General features: G+C 39.3%; 1 protein-coding gene across 1 annotated transcript in view; it reads right to left on the bottom strand.

Moving 5' to 3' along the window:
* Positions 1–68: 68 nt before the first annotated feature.
* ppp2r5a (protein phosphatase 2, regulatory subunit B', alpha isoform) overlaps positions 69–18,232 on the bottom strand; it is a 59,773-nt gene continuing 41,609 nt past the window's right edge. Inside the window, exons 5-13 of the mRNA XM_004550421.2 lie at positions 10,519–10,649; positions 7,362–7,421; positions 6,348–6,456; positions 5,972–6,025; positions 5,758–5,808; positions 5,548–5,667; positions 4,104–4,231; positions 3,167–3,268; positions 69–2,144 (exon numbers count right to left, since the gene is read on the bottom strand). Of these exons, the coding sequence (XP_004550478.1) occupies positions 1,904–2,144; positions 3,167–3,268; positions 4,104–4,231; positions 5,548–5,667; positions 5,758–5,808; positions 5,972–6,025; positions 6,348–6,456; positions 7,362–7,421; positions 10,519–10,649 (996 nt within the window). The 3' untranslated portion in view covers positions 69–1,903. The remainder of the gene's footprint in view (positions 2,145–3,166; positions 3,269–4,103; positions 4,232–5,547; positions 5,668–5,757; positions 5,809–5,971; positions 6,026–6,347; positions 6,457–7,361; positions 7,422–10,518; positions 10,650–18,232) is intronic.

Genomic DNA, 18,232 nt, shown 5'->3' with positions numbered 1-18,232 from the left:
AAGAACTGCAAGAAAGCAAAAAAGTCAAAGGAGGAAAAAAAAAAAAAAAGACAACTGGAGGCTTTGAGTAGAAAGATAAAGTAGACTTTATTTAATGGTGAAACCTAAATAAGATCTGTGATTACAAAACAGGCTCCCCATGTAGTTTCTTTCAATGTCACAGAGGCTGGAATGCTGTACTGACAGAAAAGGCATCAGAAAGACTTGACCTAAAATATAAAGCTTGAAAACTACGAGCTTCAGAGAGAGTCGAGAGAAAGAAACCCTCTCACGAGTCGTTCCTACAATTCAATGGCAGTTACAATAGTTTAATGAAGACGTTCAGCAGTTGTCAACATCAGAAACTGGAGAATAAAAGCAATCGTGACTTCATGAAGTCTGTAGAAAAGAGACAGTGAAGAGGCATAGATGGTAAAAGAAAGGGTTTCCTTTGTTGCACTACGTCATAAAGGGCCTCATTTGGTTAGGACATAAAAATACATGGTAGCACGAAAGCCTTCTGTGCATCAAATGTCTAAGACGCTTGGAAGTCTTTGCACTGACTACACTTTTCTCAGACCACTGAAATGTTACGCTGTACATTAAATCAGAAACCAAGTGGCATTTTCCCTTTAAGTAGCCTCCAAGCTAACATACACATATACACCCACGCGACAAATATACACTCAAGCGCATCCTGCATCCCCATCATGAGCCAGCTGCAAAAAAAAAGGGAAACATCCAAAAATATTCGGGTTATCAATACACTGGAAAAATATAGCACTGTAGGTCTCTCTCTTTTCATTTTTAAAGGAATAGTTTAGCAGCTTGGGAAATATCAGAGTAAGAGGTGAAGATTGGTTTGAATAAGCAGCCTGAAGCTAATAAAGTTCACCCACCAGCTTCTCCAACTCTAACACCGCAGGCGTCTGCATGGATTAAACAAACCACATCTCTTTTTAATTTTTAAGCTTTGGAGGTGCTGTTTGGGTGGATTTTATTTCTCAGGGTAGAGCCAGGCCAGCTGCTTCACATTCACCACATATATTCAACCTCTTCCCCTCGCCTTAAAAAAAGAAACAATGCTGAACTCCTCCTTTAAAACTCCAGTTATTAAGAAAAATATTTCCTTTGTTGAAAAGCTCTTTCTCAATACTTTAGTGTAAAGGATTTTATAAACACAGCTCTGCATTTTTCAAATCGGCATCACCCAGATGAATACAATTTTACCAACACCTGAAACACAAAAATAAGTGTTTAGTCTTATTGTTCATTAAATTCATCGTCTCAGGCAGAGTCATTTACAGAGCGCTCACTCTATATCTGGGATTAATATCTCTATCCATTTTGGCCATCTTTAAAAAAGGAAATGGTTGTGTTCTTTAGCTTTCCTGTATCTTAATGCACACCAAATGTTTACTTTTTGGGTCTGGTCCCAAACACCCCCCCACCCCACCCCACAAAACAAAAAATAATAATTTTTGCCGTTCTCTTAAGTGTTGGCAGCGATGAGGAAAAAGCACATTAAAAATAGACATCTTTAAATAGCTGTTCAGCTCTTCTAAGTGCAGCACAAATCGGAAACATTGAATTCAAGTCATCGTTATCTCCTCCCCCGTCTCCGCGTATCATACAACGAATATACCGAAAAGAAACATTTTCAGTTAAGAAACTAAATGTGAAAGGATAAATCTTTGATCAGACAAATAAACAGTATACTGCAGCCACACTGTAACATCCAAAAATAGTCTGAAGTTGAAATATAGATTTTTTTTTTCTTGCCAAAGAAATGCTGGCGTTCACTCTAAGTAGATTTCATATACTGCTGAGGTGTGATTTGTGTTTTTACGTCTCTGTTGATCCTACCCCGGCAGTCCTGAACGCAGCATCAAACCGTTACAGAGTAAAACACTGACGTCCGGTGTCATTTGGCACATGGGGTGCTCTTGCTGACAGCTGCGGTGGCGTCGGGGTCTTTGTTGTCTGCGGTAACAGCAGCGGCGCTCCTTTCCTGGTCCTCGTGGTTACTGTTACTATTATTGTTGTTGTTGTTTTGGACACTCGGAAGCCCGTGGCTGTTGTTCTGGACCAGCGGCATGTCACCGAGCTTCAGCTCCTCCAGCTTCTTCCACAGCTCTTCTCTCTCCTGCTCCTTCTTCTTTTCCCTGTGAAACCACAGTATTTAAAAACAAAAACTAAGCAAAACACCAGACACCAGTGTTGATATCACCAAACCAATAATTTTCATCACAGTTTTAATCAAAACAACCTATTTTTCCCTAACGAAATAAAAACTAATGCATGAGGACAAAAAAATATGATGAAATTCATAAAAACAAGATGTTCTGGAGAGATGACATCCAATCTGAACTAATTAAGCTGTGTAGTAAGATCAGATGCACACATTTGATCTGACCCTGGGGAATCAGGAGAGGGCTTTGGCTAACAACGTGACAAAACGTGAACACCTGAGAGGAAGTGAAGAGACATAAGGACACATTTCACATCTGATGTCAAGGAAAATAACAGACTAAACTGTGTGTAGCAACGTTCACTGGTAAAAACAAGGTTTTACATTTTATACTTTAGTCAGTTATTATATGTAGTTGACAAAAACTAAAAGAGCATAAATGTCCAAATTATAATTATGATTAAAACTAAATGTCTTGATCCTCTAAATTCGCATTCATTATTACAAGCAGAAATATTGTCAGCCATGCTGGATATAATACTCGTTTTCTTCCTTTTCCTCCACTCTGCTTCTGGTTGCTAAACATTAAATGAATTTGCATGAGGAGGCGTGAGTTTTACTTTGACCTGCCGACACTCGTCTTCTGCTCCCATTCATTAAAACGCCTTCTGCTGTGTCGGCTGTGCATGAAGTGATCTGTTCACGCATGAATGTTTGGCAGTGACTAAACGACAGGTGAATGTTGTGCAATTAATGAATAATCCTGTGGTGGGAAGAACACAGAACTTGGGTGTAACGATAAATGCATAAAACAAACCAAAATGACCATTTCTTCACTATTAAACATTAAAAAAAGAGATGAGATCAGCAAAAACATTCTAAATGATTTCTGAAGTTATGTGTCAGAGGCTGCACAGCATTACTTTAACACTTCAGAGACATTTTTCCTTTAGATAACAGAAACACGACAGGAAAAAGAGTGTTTGAGTCACTCACCGTTGCCGGTCTGCTTTATAGGAGGACGTCAACTCATCGAAAAGTGTGCAGTTCATCTCCATCAGCGTCTTCAGCACATTGTAGACTAGAGCTACGATTGTCCTGCAACACAACAGAGACTGCCATCAGCAACACAGCTGTGAAATGTGCATGAGTGGATGTCATATTTCGCTGTAACTGTGCAGAAAATCTATTTGCTGGTGAATCATTCCCAAACCAGCCAACACTCTAGTTTTCACACACATTTCTCCATCTCCTAGTGACTTTACATTTTTGTTAGAAACTTCTGTAGTTTTTGTGATGCTCAGACCTTGTTTTAATAAATAACTGGATTACACACACCCTAAAGTTTTGTGTGTGCGTGTCAACAAGTCTCTAAGTGCCAAATGGCAATTGACAACCTGAATCGAGAAGTGCGAGCGCAGCTAATCATAAACAGGAAGGCAAATCAGCTGAATGAATTGGCCATATTAGCTTTAGCTTCACCGCTTTTACAGTGAAAACAGTACAAAGCGATGCAGAAACACGTGTGAGCTACATCCTACTCGTAAATGTGTGTGACAGGTGACTGTTGGCTTCAGGAAAGCTTGAACAATATTCATTGTTTTAAGCTTTCCAAGTTAACCACTCATGATCAAAATCCCTGTAAGCGGGTTATAAGAGCATGCACTGTTCTCAGAGAGGTTTGTAATACTTTGACCTCCAAGATCTATGCTAAATGATGTGTGAGACGTGCCAGACATGATGGTGTCTTTTTGTCTCGCCTGCCATGTGTACATGTCAACACATTCTTAAGAAAAGCTCACGAGAGCAGCCTTAACACAGACACAGCAACAGGTTTCAGTGCACATTTTCATAGATGAGGTTGAAAGTGGTCCTTTGACTTTTATTCATTACATAACAATTGTTTCTAGCGCGCGGCGATCACGGTACATACGGATTCCAGTGTTCTTTGGAGATTCTGTACAGGCTGCCAAACATGATGGGAAGGATCTTGTCGATGTTCTCTTCGATGAGGCTGAGGATGTACTCGTTATTCCAGAAGTAGAGCGCCCGCTCCGCTACCTGCAAACACAGAGAAAGAAGAAAAACTCCAGTTTAAACAATGAAAGCTGACTGGAATTTGGGAGTGTTATGATAATGATGCTCAGAAAGTAGGGGACCAAAGCCCTTTCAGACATGTGCCTCTTGCATAAATCCAGCTTTACATGGGTAATTTCTATGTAGCAGTCATGATAACACGAGAAAAGCTGTTGGTTTATAAGACACTTCAGGCTAAACATAATTCAGTTTTCTTATTTCATTAAGGGTTTTACACCACTTTTACATGTGCACTGCAGCCTATAGGTTGAATCAAAGAACGTAAATGCTCAACACAATTTTATCAGACATTCGATTCATTCATTCAGCAGCAAGGTCTACGCACGGTCTTTGTGAGACAATTAAAGAGAACAGTCTGGTGATTTTCATAGCTTTCAAGTGGCCATTGAGTGTCCTGCTTCCTGCCCTGACTAAACTAAACAGAGCCACGGTTCTCAAAGGAAGCGTTTGTGTGGCTTGTGATAAGTAAAGCATTAACTAATGTACTAGCGGTTCATGTTACACTACAGAAACACAGAACAGACCATCTGAGCATTTCCCTTCAATATTTAACTCCTGTTCTTGCCAACATAATGATCTAAGCCTTCCATTACTGAACAACCACAGCTGGGTTCACAGAATTAACCCGCAGAATTAAAATCACCCTGAAACATCCCTTAGTTACGCTGCTATTGGCTTCGGTTTCCAGGGGATGCAACTACTTTCTGGTATTATAACTAGCTTGTGTTCTTTTGCTCTATGTTCCTCTTTTCACTTTCCCCTCATTCACCAGCCAGTTAAAAGATATTGCTGCCCATAACCCAGTCGGGTGATACAGGAAGTCTTTTCGTGTTAAAGGTTTTTTTCTCCCCACGGTCACTGGGCTGATCATAGGGGGCTACCTGATTGTTAGGGTTTTCCCTTGTAGTGTCTTTAGCTTTCAATAAAAAGAGCTATGAGACAATCGTTGTAGTAAACTGGTGCTACAGAAATAAAACTGAATTAACTGAAATATTAACAGCATCTAACTAATGATTAATAAACTATAAATCAGCAAAATACAAAATTACTAACACAAACCACCACTACCATCAAAAAAATATATTACAAATATTAAAAATGTTTGATGCACTTTTTCTTTAATGTGCTGGTCCTCAACCCTGAAACAGCACTTCCTGTAGTAAGAACATGTTGGGCACAGATGACCACCTTCTGTACTTCTTATGAGCAACACCACCTTTCGTGTGTGAAAAACAGCTTTAAAGATAAACTTTTATACTGCAATATTTTTAAAAGCATACCTGAAAATGTGGATTGGTCACACATTTGGAGATCTGCTTGAATAGTGGCTCCTGGATCTTTTTGAACTGCGTTGGTTCGATGACATCCAGAATCTCTTCAATTTCGCCAAGAAACATCACCTAATTGGACAGGAGGTGCAGAATATTGAAATGTGGCTGGCAGCATACAGATTTTTAAACGTGTTGTCTATTTGTAGACATGCAGACTACCTCTTTCTGGCTGCAGGTTTTAGGCCAAAACTTCAGCAGACCACGGATCACCTTTGAAAAAGAAACAGAATATTCCTTGAGTTTTTCTCTCTCGTGTCAATTTGAGTGGGCAGCTTTTAGCATCCACAACACATTTCTCTGCAGTGTAGACAAATATAGTGCCTAGTCTTTGTGCTTTCAGTGGGAGAAATGATTAAAGAAAAGAAAAAAGTACCGGCTCGGTAAGCGTAGGATCCTTCTCCAAGAACTGCACCACGCAGTAGGCAAGCTGAGGAGCACAGATAAAAATAAACACAAACAAACCCAAAAATTGCATCAGACAAAGCAGGCATCACACCATTTGAAAATAATATAATTATTTTAATGAATCCACACTGTGTTGAACAAAGCAGTGAATTCTTAAATAAGTATTTTAATTTCCAAGCCACTAGAAGGTGCTGCAGTACAGAGATTACACCATCGCTTTGCTTAATCCTCCTGAGACAAGCAGCTTCATAATTCAGCTATAAACAGTCTAACAGTTTCTGTGCAATGGCACAAATCAAAACCCCCAATAATGTTTCCAGGACATGGTGAAGAGTTTCCTCTACCTGTGCATGAAAAAGAGCCAATCCTTTAGCTGTGTGTAACGGGATGAGCACCTTCATCAGAAACTGCTTGTGCTCGGCTTTCAGAGGCAACGCAAACCCGTTGATGATACTGCAAACATAGAAACAGCAGGACAACGTTAGATTACACACAAAACAGCAGCATGAACTGTGAGAATAGAGCAGAGCATGGCTTTAAAAAGGCCTGAAGAGCCTTTTACCTCAACATTAACAAGTAAAACTAACTCGCAGGTTATTGTAACTACACAAGATAGTGATACGTTTTCTTGTCACTGGTTGGCTGTATTGCACAAACCAATGAGGATTAAAACCCATTGAGACGTCCAAGTGGGCTCAAAAGTTATGACCAGGTCAAATTAATCTCATTCACTACCAACTGAGGGTGTCTGAGTGCTATGACTGCATGGTCAGTATTAACCACGGCCATATTGAGCAGGAAAATATGTGAGCACACCATCACATCATCGTTTTACTAATGTGAGGCCACAACCACACCTTTGCAGTGTGGGAGTCAACCAATAGGATCGCTCCCTCCATGATCACCACCTTCTATCAGGTAATATGCAACATACAATATTTCAAGATCATTTAGCATTTCATGATTATTTCTATGGTTTGTTATGCACAATTAATCAACACGGAGAAAGTGATGTTAACGACTTTGCTAAAATTGTTGAATCAACACATCAGGATCAAGGATTTGGTGGAATTTTAAGTGGTGTCCATGCAGGTTATGTTGTATGTGACATTGATCTTGAGCACAATTTTGATGAAAACCCTTTAGCTGATCACTGTAAGTGTGACTAAACTATGACCAATGGTAGTGGTTATTATGAATTGGGGATCATTTTATGGGTTTAACATCTTATATAACAAAGAAATCTTTCTTAGAAGTTACAATTTCATTCAATTCATAGATCAATAAACGTGTCTGATGATCAGCTTTAGTGTACAGTTACTGTGTAACTTTACATCACACAACATTTTGTCACTCACCTTCCCAGGATCTCTAACAGTTCAGCAACTCCATTGAAGTGTTCGGTTTCATATATGAACCTGGAACAGCAGCAAACACATTGACGATTGAAATTATCAAACACGTCACAACTGTGAAAGCAGAGCACCCTGATCAGAACAATTGATTAGCACCACTCCCAACGCTGCGCTCCTTTCAAATGCTATCACTCTGATTTGGGATCCAAGTTGGGTAAGTACCATTACACTGATATTTCATGATTCCTAATCAAGAATACAAACAAAATTATACCATCATAGCCTTTATAATTAGCTAATTTATGATTGGAGCCTAAAAATAAACCCACAGAAAACGGGCATCGCCTGCATACTTGCAGCCAAAAGGAAAAAGCTAAATAAGTCTAATCTATGTAGGCAATGAATAATTATCTGGAAAAATCAAACATATTTGGCTTCACACTGGGAGGCTCTTATGTAAGTAAATGATCCATGCATCATTTAGCTCGTCTGTTTGGTAACACATTTCCATCTAGCTGTGCAGACCTGGTATGTACAGACAGAGCCTGACAACTGTGGCACTATTTTTATCCTCTACGGCAGATGGTCAAAGTGGGTGCACCCGTTTTGCCACCTTGCCTGTTGGAAATGACATCAAGTGTCCCCTGTTTCAATCATCTGAAGCTCATTGTCACGCAGCAACAGGAGCAGTAAGGACACAACACACTGCTGCCAGGAGTAAGTGACACCTCCAACTGAACCGTTTTACTTCTCCTGGTGTTTAAGGCCTGGAGTGAATCTGAGTGAAGACTTTAGCTCACTTTGTGCAAGAGGTGGTCAACTGAACAGACCAGAAACACTAAAACTGAAAAGAACTGACTGAATACATTGCTCATCAGTTTTTCAAAAATCTATCAAAAAACTTGCTCAAAACTAAAAAAATTTTACTTTTTTTTTTTTTAATATATCCAAATTTGAGCTGACACACTAGACTTCTCTAAGAAGTTAGTCAAACATAACATTCAGCCAATAAAAAGAATGTGCATGTTCAGGAATTAATTGCTGCAATTTGGTATCTTAATTAAAAAAAAATAATTTGCTTTACTATTTTTCTGCTTTTAAAACTAAATAAATAAATAAATAAAACAGCTAATTTAAAAATTCATGGACAACAACAATAATTATATTTTAGCATTAAAAATATAATTTTGATTAAAGAGCTTCTGCATATAGGTAAATTAACCATTACACAACATGATTTTGGTATTTAGAAAATGTTTAATTTAGGGTAGCTGTTGTTTGGTTCTAATAAATTTGTTGTATACCGCTGTAATACTTTTTCAGAAGAATATTTAGTTGATTTTATTGGGGACAGCTTATTCTGTGAGATATAAACCTTAAACCTCTGGTGCAGACGTGGAGAGCTGGAGTAAAGACGGTCAAGTCATTCCTGTTGCACTCCTTTGAAGTCTGCTTAAAGCCTGGGGTGTGCAGCCGGTGAATTGTAATGTAAAGTCATGCTGACGAACCCAGGGGGTTTTCTGTACGGTTGTCCGTATCCTCTCGTTAACAGTCAGATGATGAATTTGCATCACTGACAGAAGTGCAGTACCAAATACACCAAGACTCTCACCTGTTTAACAATCCCCTCAACATATCATGGTGTTAGAGGGGAATACATCACCACATAATGTAGCGCAAAAATGTTCATAGTATGCAAGTACATTTTTTTCATTTGTTCAATTTTCAACTCAATTCCCTTTAATTTTATTTGTATAGTGCCAAATCACAACAACAGTTGCCTCAAGGTGCTTTATATTGTAAGGTTAAGACCCTACAATAATACAGAGAAACCCCAACCATGAGATGATCCCCTATGAGCAAGCGCTTTGGCGACAGTGGGAAGGAAAAACTCCCTTTTAATAGGAAGAAATTCAGGCAGAACCAAGCTCAGGGAAGGGAGGCCATCTAGCATCATTTGTTTGGGGATCGGGTGGGAACTTTTTTCATATTTGGTCGAACTTATATAGAAGAACTGTTAAGGAGAGGAGGCCAAAACAATATCTAATGATACCTCAAAACAGGTTTGTATTGGTTTTGTGCCTCTTCTTGTTTTGTTTAGTCAGAAATAAATGAAGATGATCTGATGACCCAATACTACACAAGTAAAGAAACATAATAATTCTTATTCTTGAAACAGTAGAGAAAAGTATCAGATCTAAATACGTTGTTTAAATCAGATAACAAAACAAAAAACCCAAAACCACAAAACAAAATGAAAACAAACTTTAAAGGTTTTGTGTCTTTAAGAGAACCTGCTAAAAGTAAAAACAAACAAACAAAAAAAACCCCCACAATAATCTTGACATTTATTCATTAAAAAAAAAATCTCATTAAATGTGAAAGATTTTAGTCTGTTTAGTGACAACCAAAAAATGTAAGTGCTTTTTGGGTTTTTCCATAGGGGTTTACAGTGCAGCTGCTTTCCTGGCCCAACTCACTACAGATCAAATTGGGCTACATGTACTCAGTGAAGTGCTATAAAACACCTGTTCAAATGTATCCATTAACAGCTGTTAAACTTTATCCTTTCTTCTTTTTCTTCTCACTCTTTTTAAATTGTAAATATAACAAAAATTATCGTAAAAAGACAGTACATAATAAGTTATAGATGTTCTTAGGTCTATTTTATATGCCCTTAATTTGCATTATATCCCAAAAGACTTTTTGATACCTTAACTAAATTTAGTGACTGGCTTATCAGGTTGAAACAAAAGCTTAGTCCCCCGAGAAAGTTCTTGTGTAAGACTACATACTTCACGGGAAGCTACTGCCTGTTGGTTTCTGTCCCAGAAGGCCAAGCCTCTAGTCTAACTCAGAGCAACTGGCTAATGACAGGTAAAAACAAATACAGGGAACAGGTGTTTGGATCTAGAGACATTCTGATTACAGGGATTTTCCCAGCTCAAAATGGGCCTCTAGGAGGTGACTACACACATGAATGACCGATGTGCATATATTTAAGATAACTTATTTCTGATCATTAAAACCAACCTCTTGTATGCTTGTGGTTACTGCTTAATTGGCGTGTTTTTTGGTGATTTTCTGCCACGTGTTCTTTAAAACCACATATAAGAAAAAATATGAACTAAGACACGTTTTCTACCTGCTGTTAACTCACCGCAAGAAAATGTTGTTAATCTGCTTCCTGATGAAGGCCCGCAATCCCAGGAACTTTCCATAAATTCGATGCAGGATGGTCTTTAGAAAGTCCCGCTCCCTTGGGTCCTCACTGTCAAACAGCTCCAGCAACTTTAAAGAGAAAGAGAAACACTTGAACACTTAGCACAGTATTATTAGGCCTTCTGAAGGTCGGTTGGTGGTCGTCACTGGTTGGACACAAAAGCGTATATTTTTAAATGCTGTGACGTGCTCCTCTGATTAATAATAGTCACGGTAAGATATAATCAGTCATCTTTTGAGTTTAGTTCATGACGCATTTCATCTCACTATGATACTACTATAGGACTCATTCAATACACTGCCTCTGGTGTGCAGTGTGGCTCAATTTTGTATTTCGTAAATATGTAATGCTTTCTTCTTAATACTGAAATGTTGTGAAGATCACACACTGTGATAGCAGTTCTGTGTACCTCTTGGCTGTGTACAGCTTATTTTTGGAGATTTAAAAAATAAATCATTAAACTGGACTTCTTCATTCTGTGTGTGCGCGTGTTTTGTTGAGTGAAGTTCTAGTTCTAGTATGTTACTTAACATTAACTAGCAGAGCTATGTGTGTGCTTGTGCATTGCACCCATACAGATTATTAGTGCTGGACAGTATTTTTAGATTCTAGGGAGCTGTTTATTTCCGTGTATCATTTTTGCCCTACTGAGGAAAGTGAGCTGGGTAATTGTTTCGTTCTTGCTCATCTTAATTTTTGCATCATATGACAAGCTGGAAGTAAGAAAGGCGTTTAGTTAATAAAAGATCCCTCTGGATACACTCCACAGTACTCCTGATGGCCAAAAATAGTGCACGCTTAACTGCATTCAGCAGCACATCGCTACTCAAGGTGGCTAACTTGAAGTCTACCCACTCATCCAAAGATGTTCACTTCTGGTGAAAGAAATCCAACGCTGTCATAGTCAGAATTCTAAAAAAAAAAAAAAAATCATATGATGTCGTAGTGGCTATCAACTGGCATACTGCTTATGATTCGGTAATCAACTTGCTATTTCTGTATGTTGTCTGGTGCAGAGCAGCTACTCCCTATCAAAAAAGGGTCAGTTTACAGTCAAACTGCTCACAGAGTAAAGCAGCAGACCCACTCTGTGTAAAGAAAGGGGGAGGTGTATATTCAGGTTATAATTCTTCATGGCTTTCATCACATCAAGTGACTGTTTGACACTGCCACATTGTCTCTTGACACATCTTATTATTAAAAACAGATTAAAGTGACTTACATTCACTGAGCCAGCTGTCACCTTAAATTATGCAAACATATATACATAAGAGACAACACATGAGGTGCTTAACCAGCTACCAACATCTTCTCTAACAAGCACAGAGCATGTGTGAGTGAATTCTCTATCATTTAAACAGATTTGAGAGCCCTGGTGTAAAGCAGCCACTTGCATTAACATGCGATGACTCATTATTACAATACTGTTGAAGGGAGTCAAGCCGATGCCACCGAGTTCAAATGGAGTGTTTTCAGGCTCTGATCAGCTTCGGGACATGGCACTCATCTTCCACTAGCATGTCATCAGCACCTCGGTGACAGAGCTGACATCTATTTTTAACTATATCCAGAAAAAGGGTTTCACATGTTGTTCTTCTGCACGGTGCTGATTCACATTCATTCAGCTCAGAACCAAAAATCTGGCTGTTAAACGGCACAACCACTTTCTCTATGCTGCAAATGAGCAGCTAGCTATTAGGCTTTCCTCTGGTTCATTAGAGCACATCCTGGTCATTCCCATATTTCCCAGTTTGTTTCAAACTGTATAGATCACAATTAAACATGAGATACAACAGACAAACTATGGATCATGAAATGTTTGTTTGGTTTAATTTACTTTGAGTTATTTTGAAATGAAAGCAGCTGGTCAGACCACTTCAGCAGGATGCTGAGAAAACAGGAGGTCTAAAATTCTGAGACTCAGAAATCTTCAATATACTATCACAGTGCCTTCACCAGCTGGTTAATGTACTTAATGCAAGATATTCAACTAATGGATACATTTACACATTATATAGTTTATATTTTGTGTGACATTAAGAATAGTCAAAGTCAAAATTTCGAGGAAAAAAGGTCAAAAAGTGGAGATTAAATTTGTTGTTTTTGAGACTAACTATTACTGATTGATTTTTGCTTTTGGGCCATGCATTGTGCTTTACGTGGGGTGGCTGCTAAAGTGGGGTAACCTCCTCTGCAGCCACACCCCAGTGTTTGGGGGACAATCGGACCAACGGCACATCTAGCTTTCCCCTAATACAGTGGGGCAAAAAAGTATTTAGTCAGCCACCGATTGTGCAAGTTCCCCCACTTAAAATGATGACAGAGGTCAGTAATTTGCACCAGAGGTACACTTCAACTGTGAGAGACAGAATGTGAAAAAAAAATCCATGAATCCACATGGTAGGATTTGTAAAGAATTTATTCGTAAATCAGGGTGGAAAATAAGTATTTGGTCACCTCAAACAAGGAAAATCTCTGGCTCTCACAGACCTGTAACGTCTTCTGTAAGAAGCTTTTCTGTCCCCCACTCGTTACCTGTATGAATGGCACCTGTTTGAACTCATCATCTGTATAAAAGACACCTGTCCACAGCCTCAAACAGTCAGACTCCAAACTCCGCCATGGCCAAGACCAAAGAGCTTTCGAAGGACACCAGGAAAAGTATTGTAGACCTGCACCAGACTGGGAAGAGTGAATCTACAATAGGCAAGCAGCTTGGTGTGAAAAAATCAACTGTGGGAGCAATCATCAGAAAATGGAAGACATACAAGACCACTGATAATCTCCCTCGATCTGGGGCTCCACGCAAGATCTCATCCCGTGGGGTCAAAATGATCATGAGAACGGTGAGCAAAGATCCCAGAACCACACGGGGGGACCTGGTGAATGACCTGCAGAGAGCTGGGACCAAAGTAACAAAGGTCACCATCAGTAACACACTACAACGGCAGGGAATCAAATCCCGCAGTGCCAGACGTGTTCCGCTGCTGAAGCCAGTGCATGTCCAGGCCCGTCTGAAGTTTGCCAGAGAGCACATGGATGATACAGCAGAGGATTGGGAGAATGTCATGTGTCAGATGAAACCAAAGTAGAACTTTTTGGTATAAACTCAACTCGTCGTGTTTGGAGGAAGAAGAATACTGAGTTGCATCCCAAGAACACCATACCTACTGTGAAGCATGGGGGTGGAAACATCATGCTATGGGGCTGTTTTTCTGCCAAGGGGACAGGACGACTGATCCGTGTTAAGGACAGAATGAATGGGGCTATGTATCGTGAGATTTTGAGCCAAAACCTCCTTCCATCAGTGAGAACTTTGAAGATGAAACGAGGCTGGGTCTTCCAACATGACAGTGATCCAAAACACACCGCCCGGGCAACAAAGGAGTGGCTCCGTAAGAAGCATTTGAAAGTCCTGGAGTGGCCTAGCCAGTCTCCAGACCTCAACCCCATAGAAAATCTGTGGCGGGAGTTGAAAGTCCGTGTTGCTCGGCGACAGCCCCAAAACATCACTGCTCTCGAGAAGATCTGCATGGAGGAATGGGCCAAAATACCAGCTACTGTGTGTGCAAACCTGGTAAAGACCTATAGTAAACGTTTGACCTCTGTTATTGCCAACAAAGGTTATGTTACAAAGTATTGAGTTGTATTTTTGTTATTGACCAAATACTTATTTTCCACCCTGATTTATGAATAAATTCTTTACAAATCCTACCATGTGGATTCATGGATATTTTTTTTTCCACATTCTGTCTCTCACAGTTGAAGTGTACCTCTGGTGCAAATTACTGACCTCTGTCATCATTTTAGGTGGGGGAACTTGCACAATCGGTGGCTGACTAAATACTTTTTTGCCCCACTGTATGTACAGACTCAGTTGTTTCTGAAGTCATTTCTCTTTTCTGTTGTTCAGGATTTATTCGCTCCGAGTCCAATTTCAACAGCTTTACAGTTTCACATTACCTGGGAAAACAATGCAGACACAGCACCCATGCATAACTGCAAACATGACTCACTACGTTGAGGATTGAGTGGAGTACAAATTTATAAAATATACATAAATCGCAGAAAACCGACACACTAATTCCAAAGTAGCTATCCAAACTATCTGCAAGATGTTGTGCTGATTTCTTTAAAGCAGGACTGCTTCATAGCACCTGCTAGAGTAACAACATTTCTCCATCAAAGTGATGAAGTAACTCAATTTGTCAGGAGTCATTTTCAAAGGTTATCCACCAACACTTTCTAATGTTTACTTTGTGATAAATGTATGTTATGAAAAAATGTTAACTTATGTAACTGTAACTAAATATTTTATTTATAAGCCAAAACCAAAACAGTGATTAGTCGTTTCCATGAAAATACCCCGAGGGGGTCGGAGCAGCAGCAGGGCTGAAACAATAACTTGATTGACAGAAAATGAATCGCTCTGATCTCTCAGCTGAACTTTATTACACCAGATCGACTATCAGTGATGACAAAATGTTATGTGGATGTGAACATTGGAGGTTTTTTTAAATGAAATGAAAGCATGCTATTCAGACATATTGTTTGTGCCTTAGGTAATATAAATATTTAACAATGACAGGGTGACACTGGATAAAGTCATCGGGAGTATTTTTTCACAAATAAGGGAGGTCTATGTCAGATTTAATTTCATTAACCACTGAATATGTAAAGGAATATATGACAATATTATGAGTCTGCACAGATGACAACCATGGAAACCAGTTATTACTGAATTTAGAGTACATGTTAAAAAACTGGGCCCCTCTGATAGACCTGTCCAGGTATGCTGAGACAACATGAACAGAGACGTACTGTACATGCAAGATGAGTTAAAAACTGACTGCAATGACTTTCAAGTGAAACAACAGCTTTCTATTTGCGTATAAAACCTCAGGCACTCACTGACACTGACCGGACAATGTCACATTAACGGCTCAGCTGTACTGCATGAGAATGACACGGCACTCTGTGTTAGCAGATGTGACTTCAGTTTTTGGGCGTTTTGGAGGTCCTTATTGATTGTCAAATAAATAGCAATGCATAGCTGCTAACAGGGATATCATATTATTGCACCATGCTCATACTTGTGGTTTCTCTCACTTCTTTAATTAGTGCCTCCTCTCCTCTGGCCATCTGCCTCCTGCCTGTGACCCGTGGTGAGAGGACTCTTCAAACAATTAGTCCATCTGTATTCACAAGCTGTTTTGGTTATTTAAGATGACCACACTTTAGTGTGCGATTCAAAACATCAAGTCACATTGTCACATGAGATTTTAATCAAAGGTAGCGCCAAATATAAATTAAAAACAATATTATCAACACTTTTAGATCTGAGATCATAAATGCAGCTGTAGTTGAACGATAAAAAATTATTTATGATGTAGCTGTGCCAAATGTCACAATGAACTGACACCACTGTAGCATGAAGCTCCAGATATTCTGTTAAAATATCTGTTGAAATGACTCCTCCAGTCAGGAGGCAGTTGCAAGCCCAATTCCCCCCAAAAACTAAAACAAACTATTTCATGTATGTCACGTTTGCAAATCCTATTGTTTTTACTAACTACCTGGTTATTGTTTGCATTTACAGTTGGGACATTACATGAGATCGTTTTATTTTAGGGCTTTTTTCTGAGTATTGTTTACTCTTCTTCAGGATTTGGTGCTTTTGCAGAACTCTCACTTTCAGTTTTGGTACACTTGCACTATTTTGACATCTAAGAGGGAGTTCTGCTTTCCATTTTTAGCAACCTCTAACTGGTTACATACCATGCTGTAGGTGTTGGTTGATTGCCACAAAGCACTTGTATTTAATTCTGACTGACTTTGTGTTTGCCAGATGACGATGAAAACTTTAAAAAGTTAGATGAAGATGATGACCCTGCAAATGCACTTTCTTCAAACATGTCTCAGTTTTTCCACCTTCAGTCGACTGCAGAAATGCTGTGGCATGGCTCCTTGGGTTAACCACCTTACTTTGCTCTGCTACATCAGGCTGAGGAATTACTTTGTCAGTTAACTACTATAAATCTAGCCATGTTAAATGAACAGTTCTTAACATCTTATTATATATTGTTTCCAATATGCAAAATGCTGAGAATATTACAAAATTTACGCCTTCCTTCTTTCTAATTTCAACAATTTGCAAGCATTTAAACAGGGCCGAGTTGTACCCATTTTTTTTGACCTGAGTGGTTTTTGTCATTCTGGTCAAAGCACAAAAGCAATGAGGAAATACGACAGATACTATCAAACTCCTCATAAATAAGCTATGAATGTAACCATCTATCAAGTCACTGAACTGCAAGCCACGAGCAATGGTCTGGTTACATTCTGGACATGCTGCAAATCGATTACAGGAGTCACACAGAGAAACAGCCATATAGTCTTACATATAGTCTTACATAAAACCAATTTACGATCACCAATTAACCTACCCACCATGACTGAATTATGACAGAACACTGTAAACCCCGCAAGTACAGGGAAAACATGTAAACATGAAACAGAAAAGCCCAAACCAACATACTGAAACACCATACCACCGGGGCAAGAAGATCGGCAGAATTCAGTCATAAGGAACTGCACTCCCCAAATTTTCCAACCACAAGCTAACAGTTAGCTTTACATGCATTTCTTTTTATCAGTTTGTTTTTCCCCCTCACTCTAAACTGCTGTGTTTCGTTTTCTGTATAGTCCACACCCATTTTAACGGGGGAAATGGGTGTGGACGTTCAGTGATGCAATAATAGAAACATGAAATATTAATAGAGTGCAAATTAACTGCAGGGTTTATTTTAGGTAGGTATGTAACTAAGGTGTAACGACTAAGTTACGGCAAAGTACAAAGGAAAAAAGTTTTATCAGTATAAGACACAATAAGAAGAATTTTTCCTTGTGTGGTGTTGGAAGCTCATGATTTTGATCATGCGTTTCCTTCCAGAGAGAAAATATTCTTGACCAAAACTAGTGAACCTCTATCTCTTCCTCTAGCTATCCAAGCCTCTTCTGTGTTTTATGAGCACCTTAGAAGTATCTTTGAATACTCAGTCTCATGCTGTGTGTGTATTATGCTAAGGGCTAACAAAGCCTTGCCTTTACTACCACCCATACATCCATCCCACACTCTATGCTTCAACCACAGTACGCTTTCCTTAAGAGTAAACAACTGGCAGCTATTTAAAGCTCACAAACGACACACTCGCATCATGGAAAGTCAGAGCAGGCACCTCGGATGTGCCCCAGCCAGCATTCCAGACCTTGTGGTTCCTTTTAGTTGCTGCTTCACAAGAAGTGAAACATTCCTGCAGTAGGTGGGTACAGATCCAGGACACATGGAGACGAGCTGCAACATATTAACAGTCTGATTCATCTACAGAGAGCACTGAAACCTGTGAACTCCCAAAACACATCACAATGGGCTTTAATGACTCGTGTTATATTTAATCACGCACACAAACTCCAGTAAGATGAGACACCACCTGTAACAATTAGCAGAATCTGTAAATGGTTGCAAGAATTACCTGATCAATAGTTTTTGTCACATTCAAGCAAAAACAGCAAAAATTATAAGTGTCCATTCTTCCTCCCTCTCCACCTCTTTTTGCAGCGAGGTGCTCTCAAACATTCCCAGAGAAATGCT

The sequence above is a fragment of the Maylandia zebra genome, linkage group LG15 (assembly GCF_041146795.1).
Source record: "Maylandia zebra isolate NMK-2024a linkage group LG15, Mzebra_GT3a, whole genome shotgun sequence".
NCBI classification, from domain to species: domain Eukaryota; kingdom Metazoa; phylum Chordata; class Actinopteri; order Cichliformes; family Cichlidae; genus Maylandia; species Maylandia zebra.
This window is presented reverse-complemented; position numbering and strand designations above follow the sequence as displayed.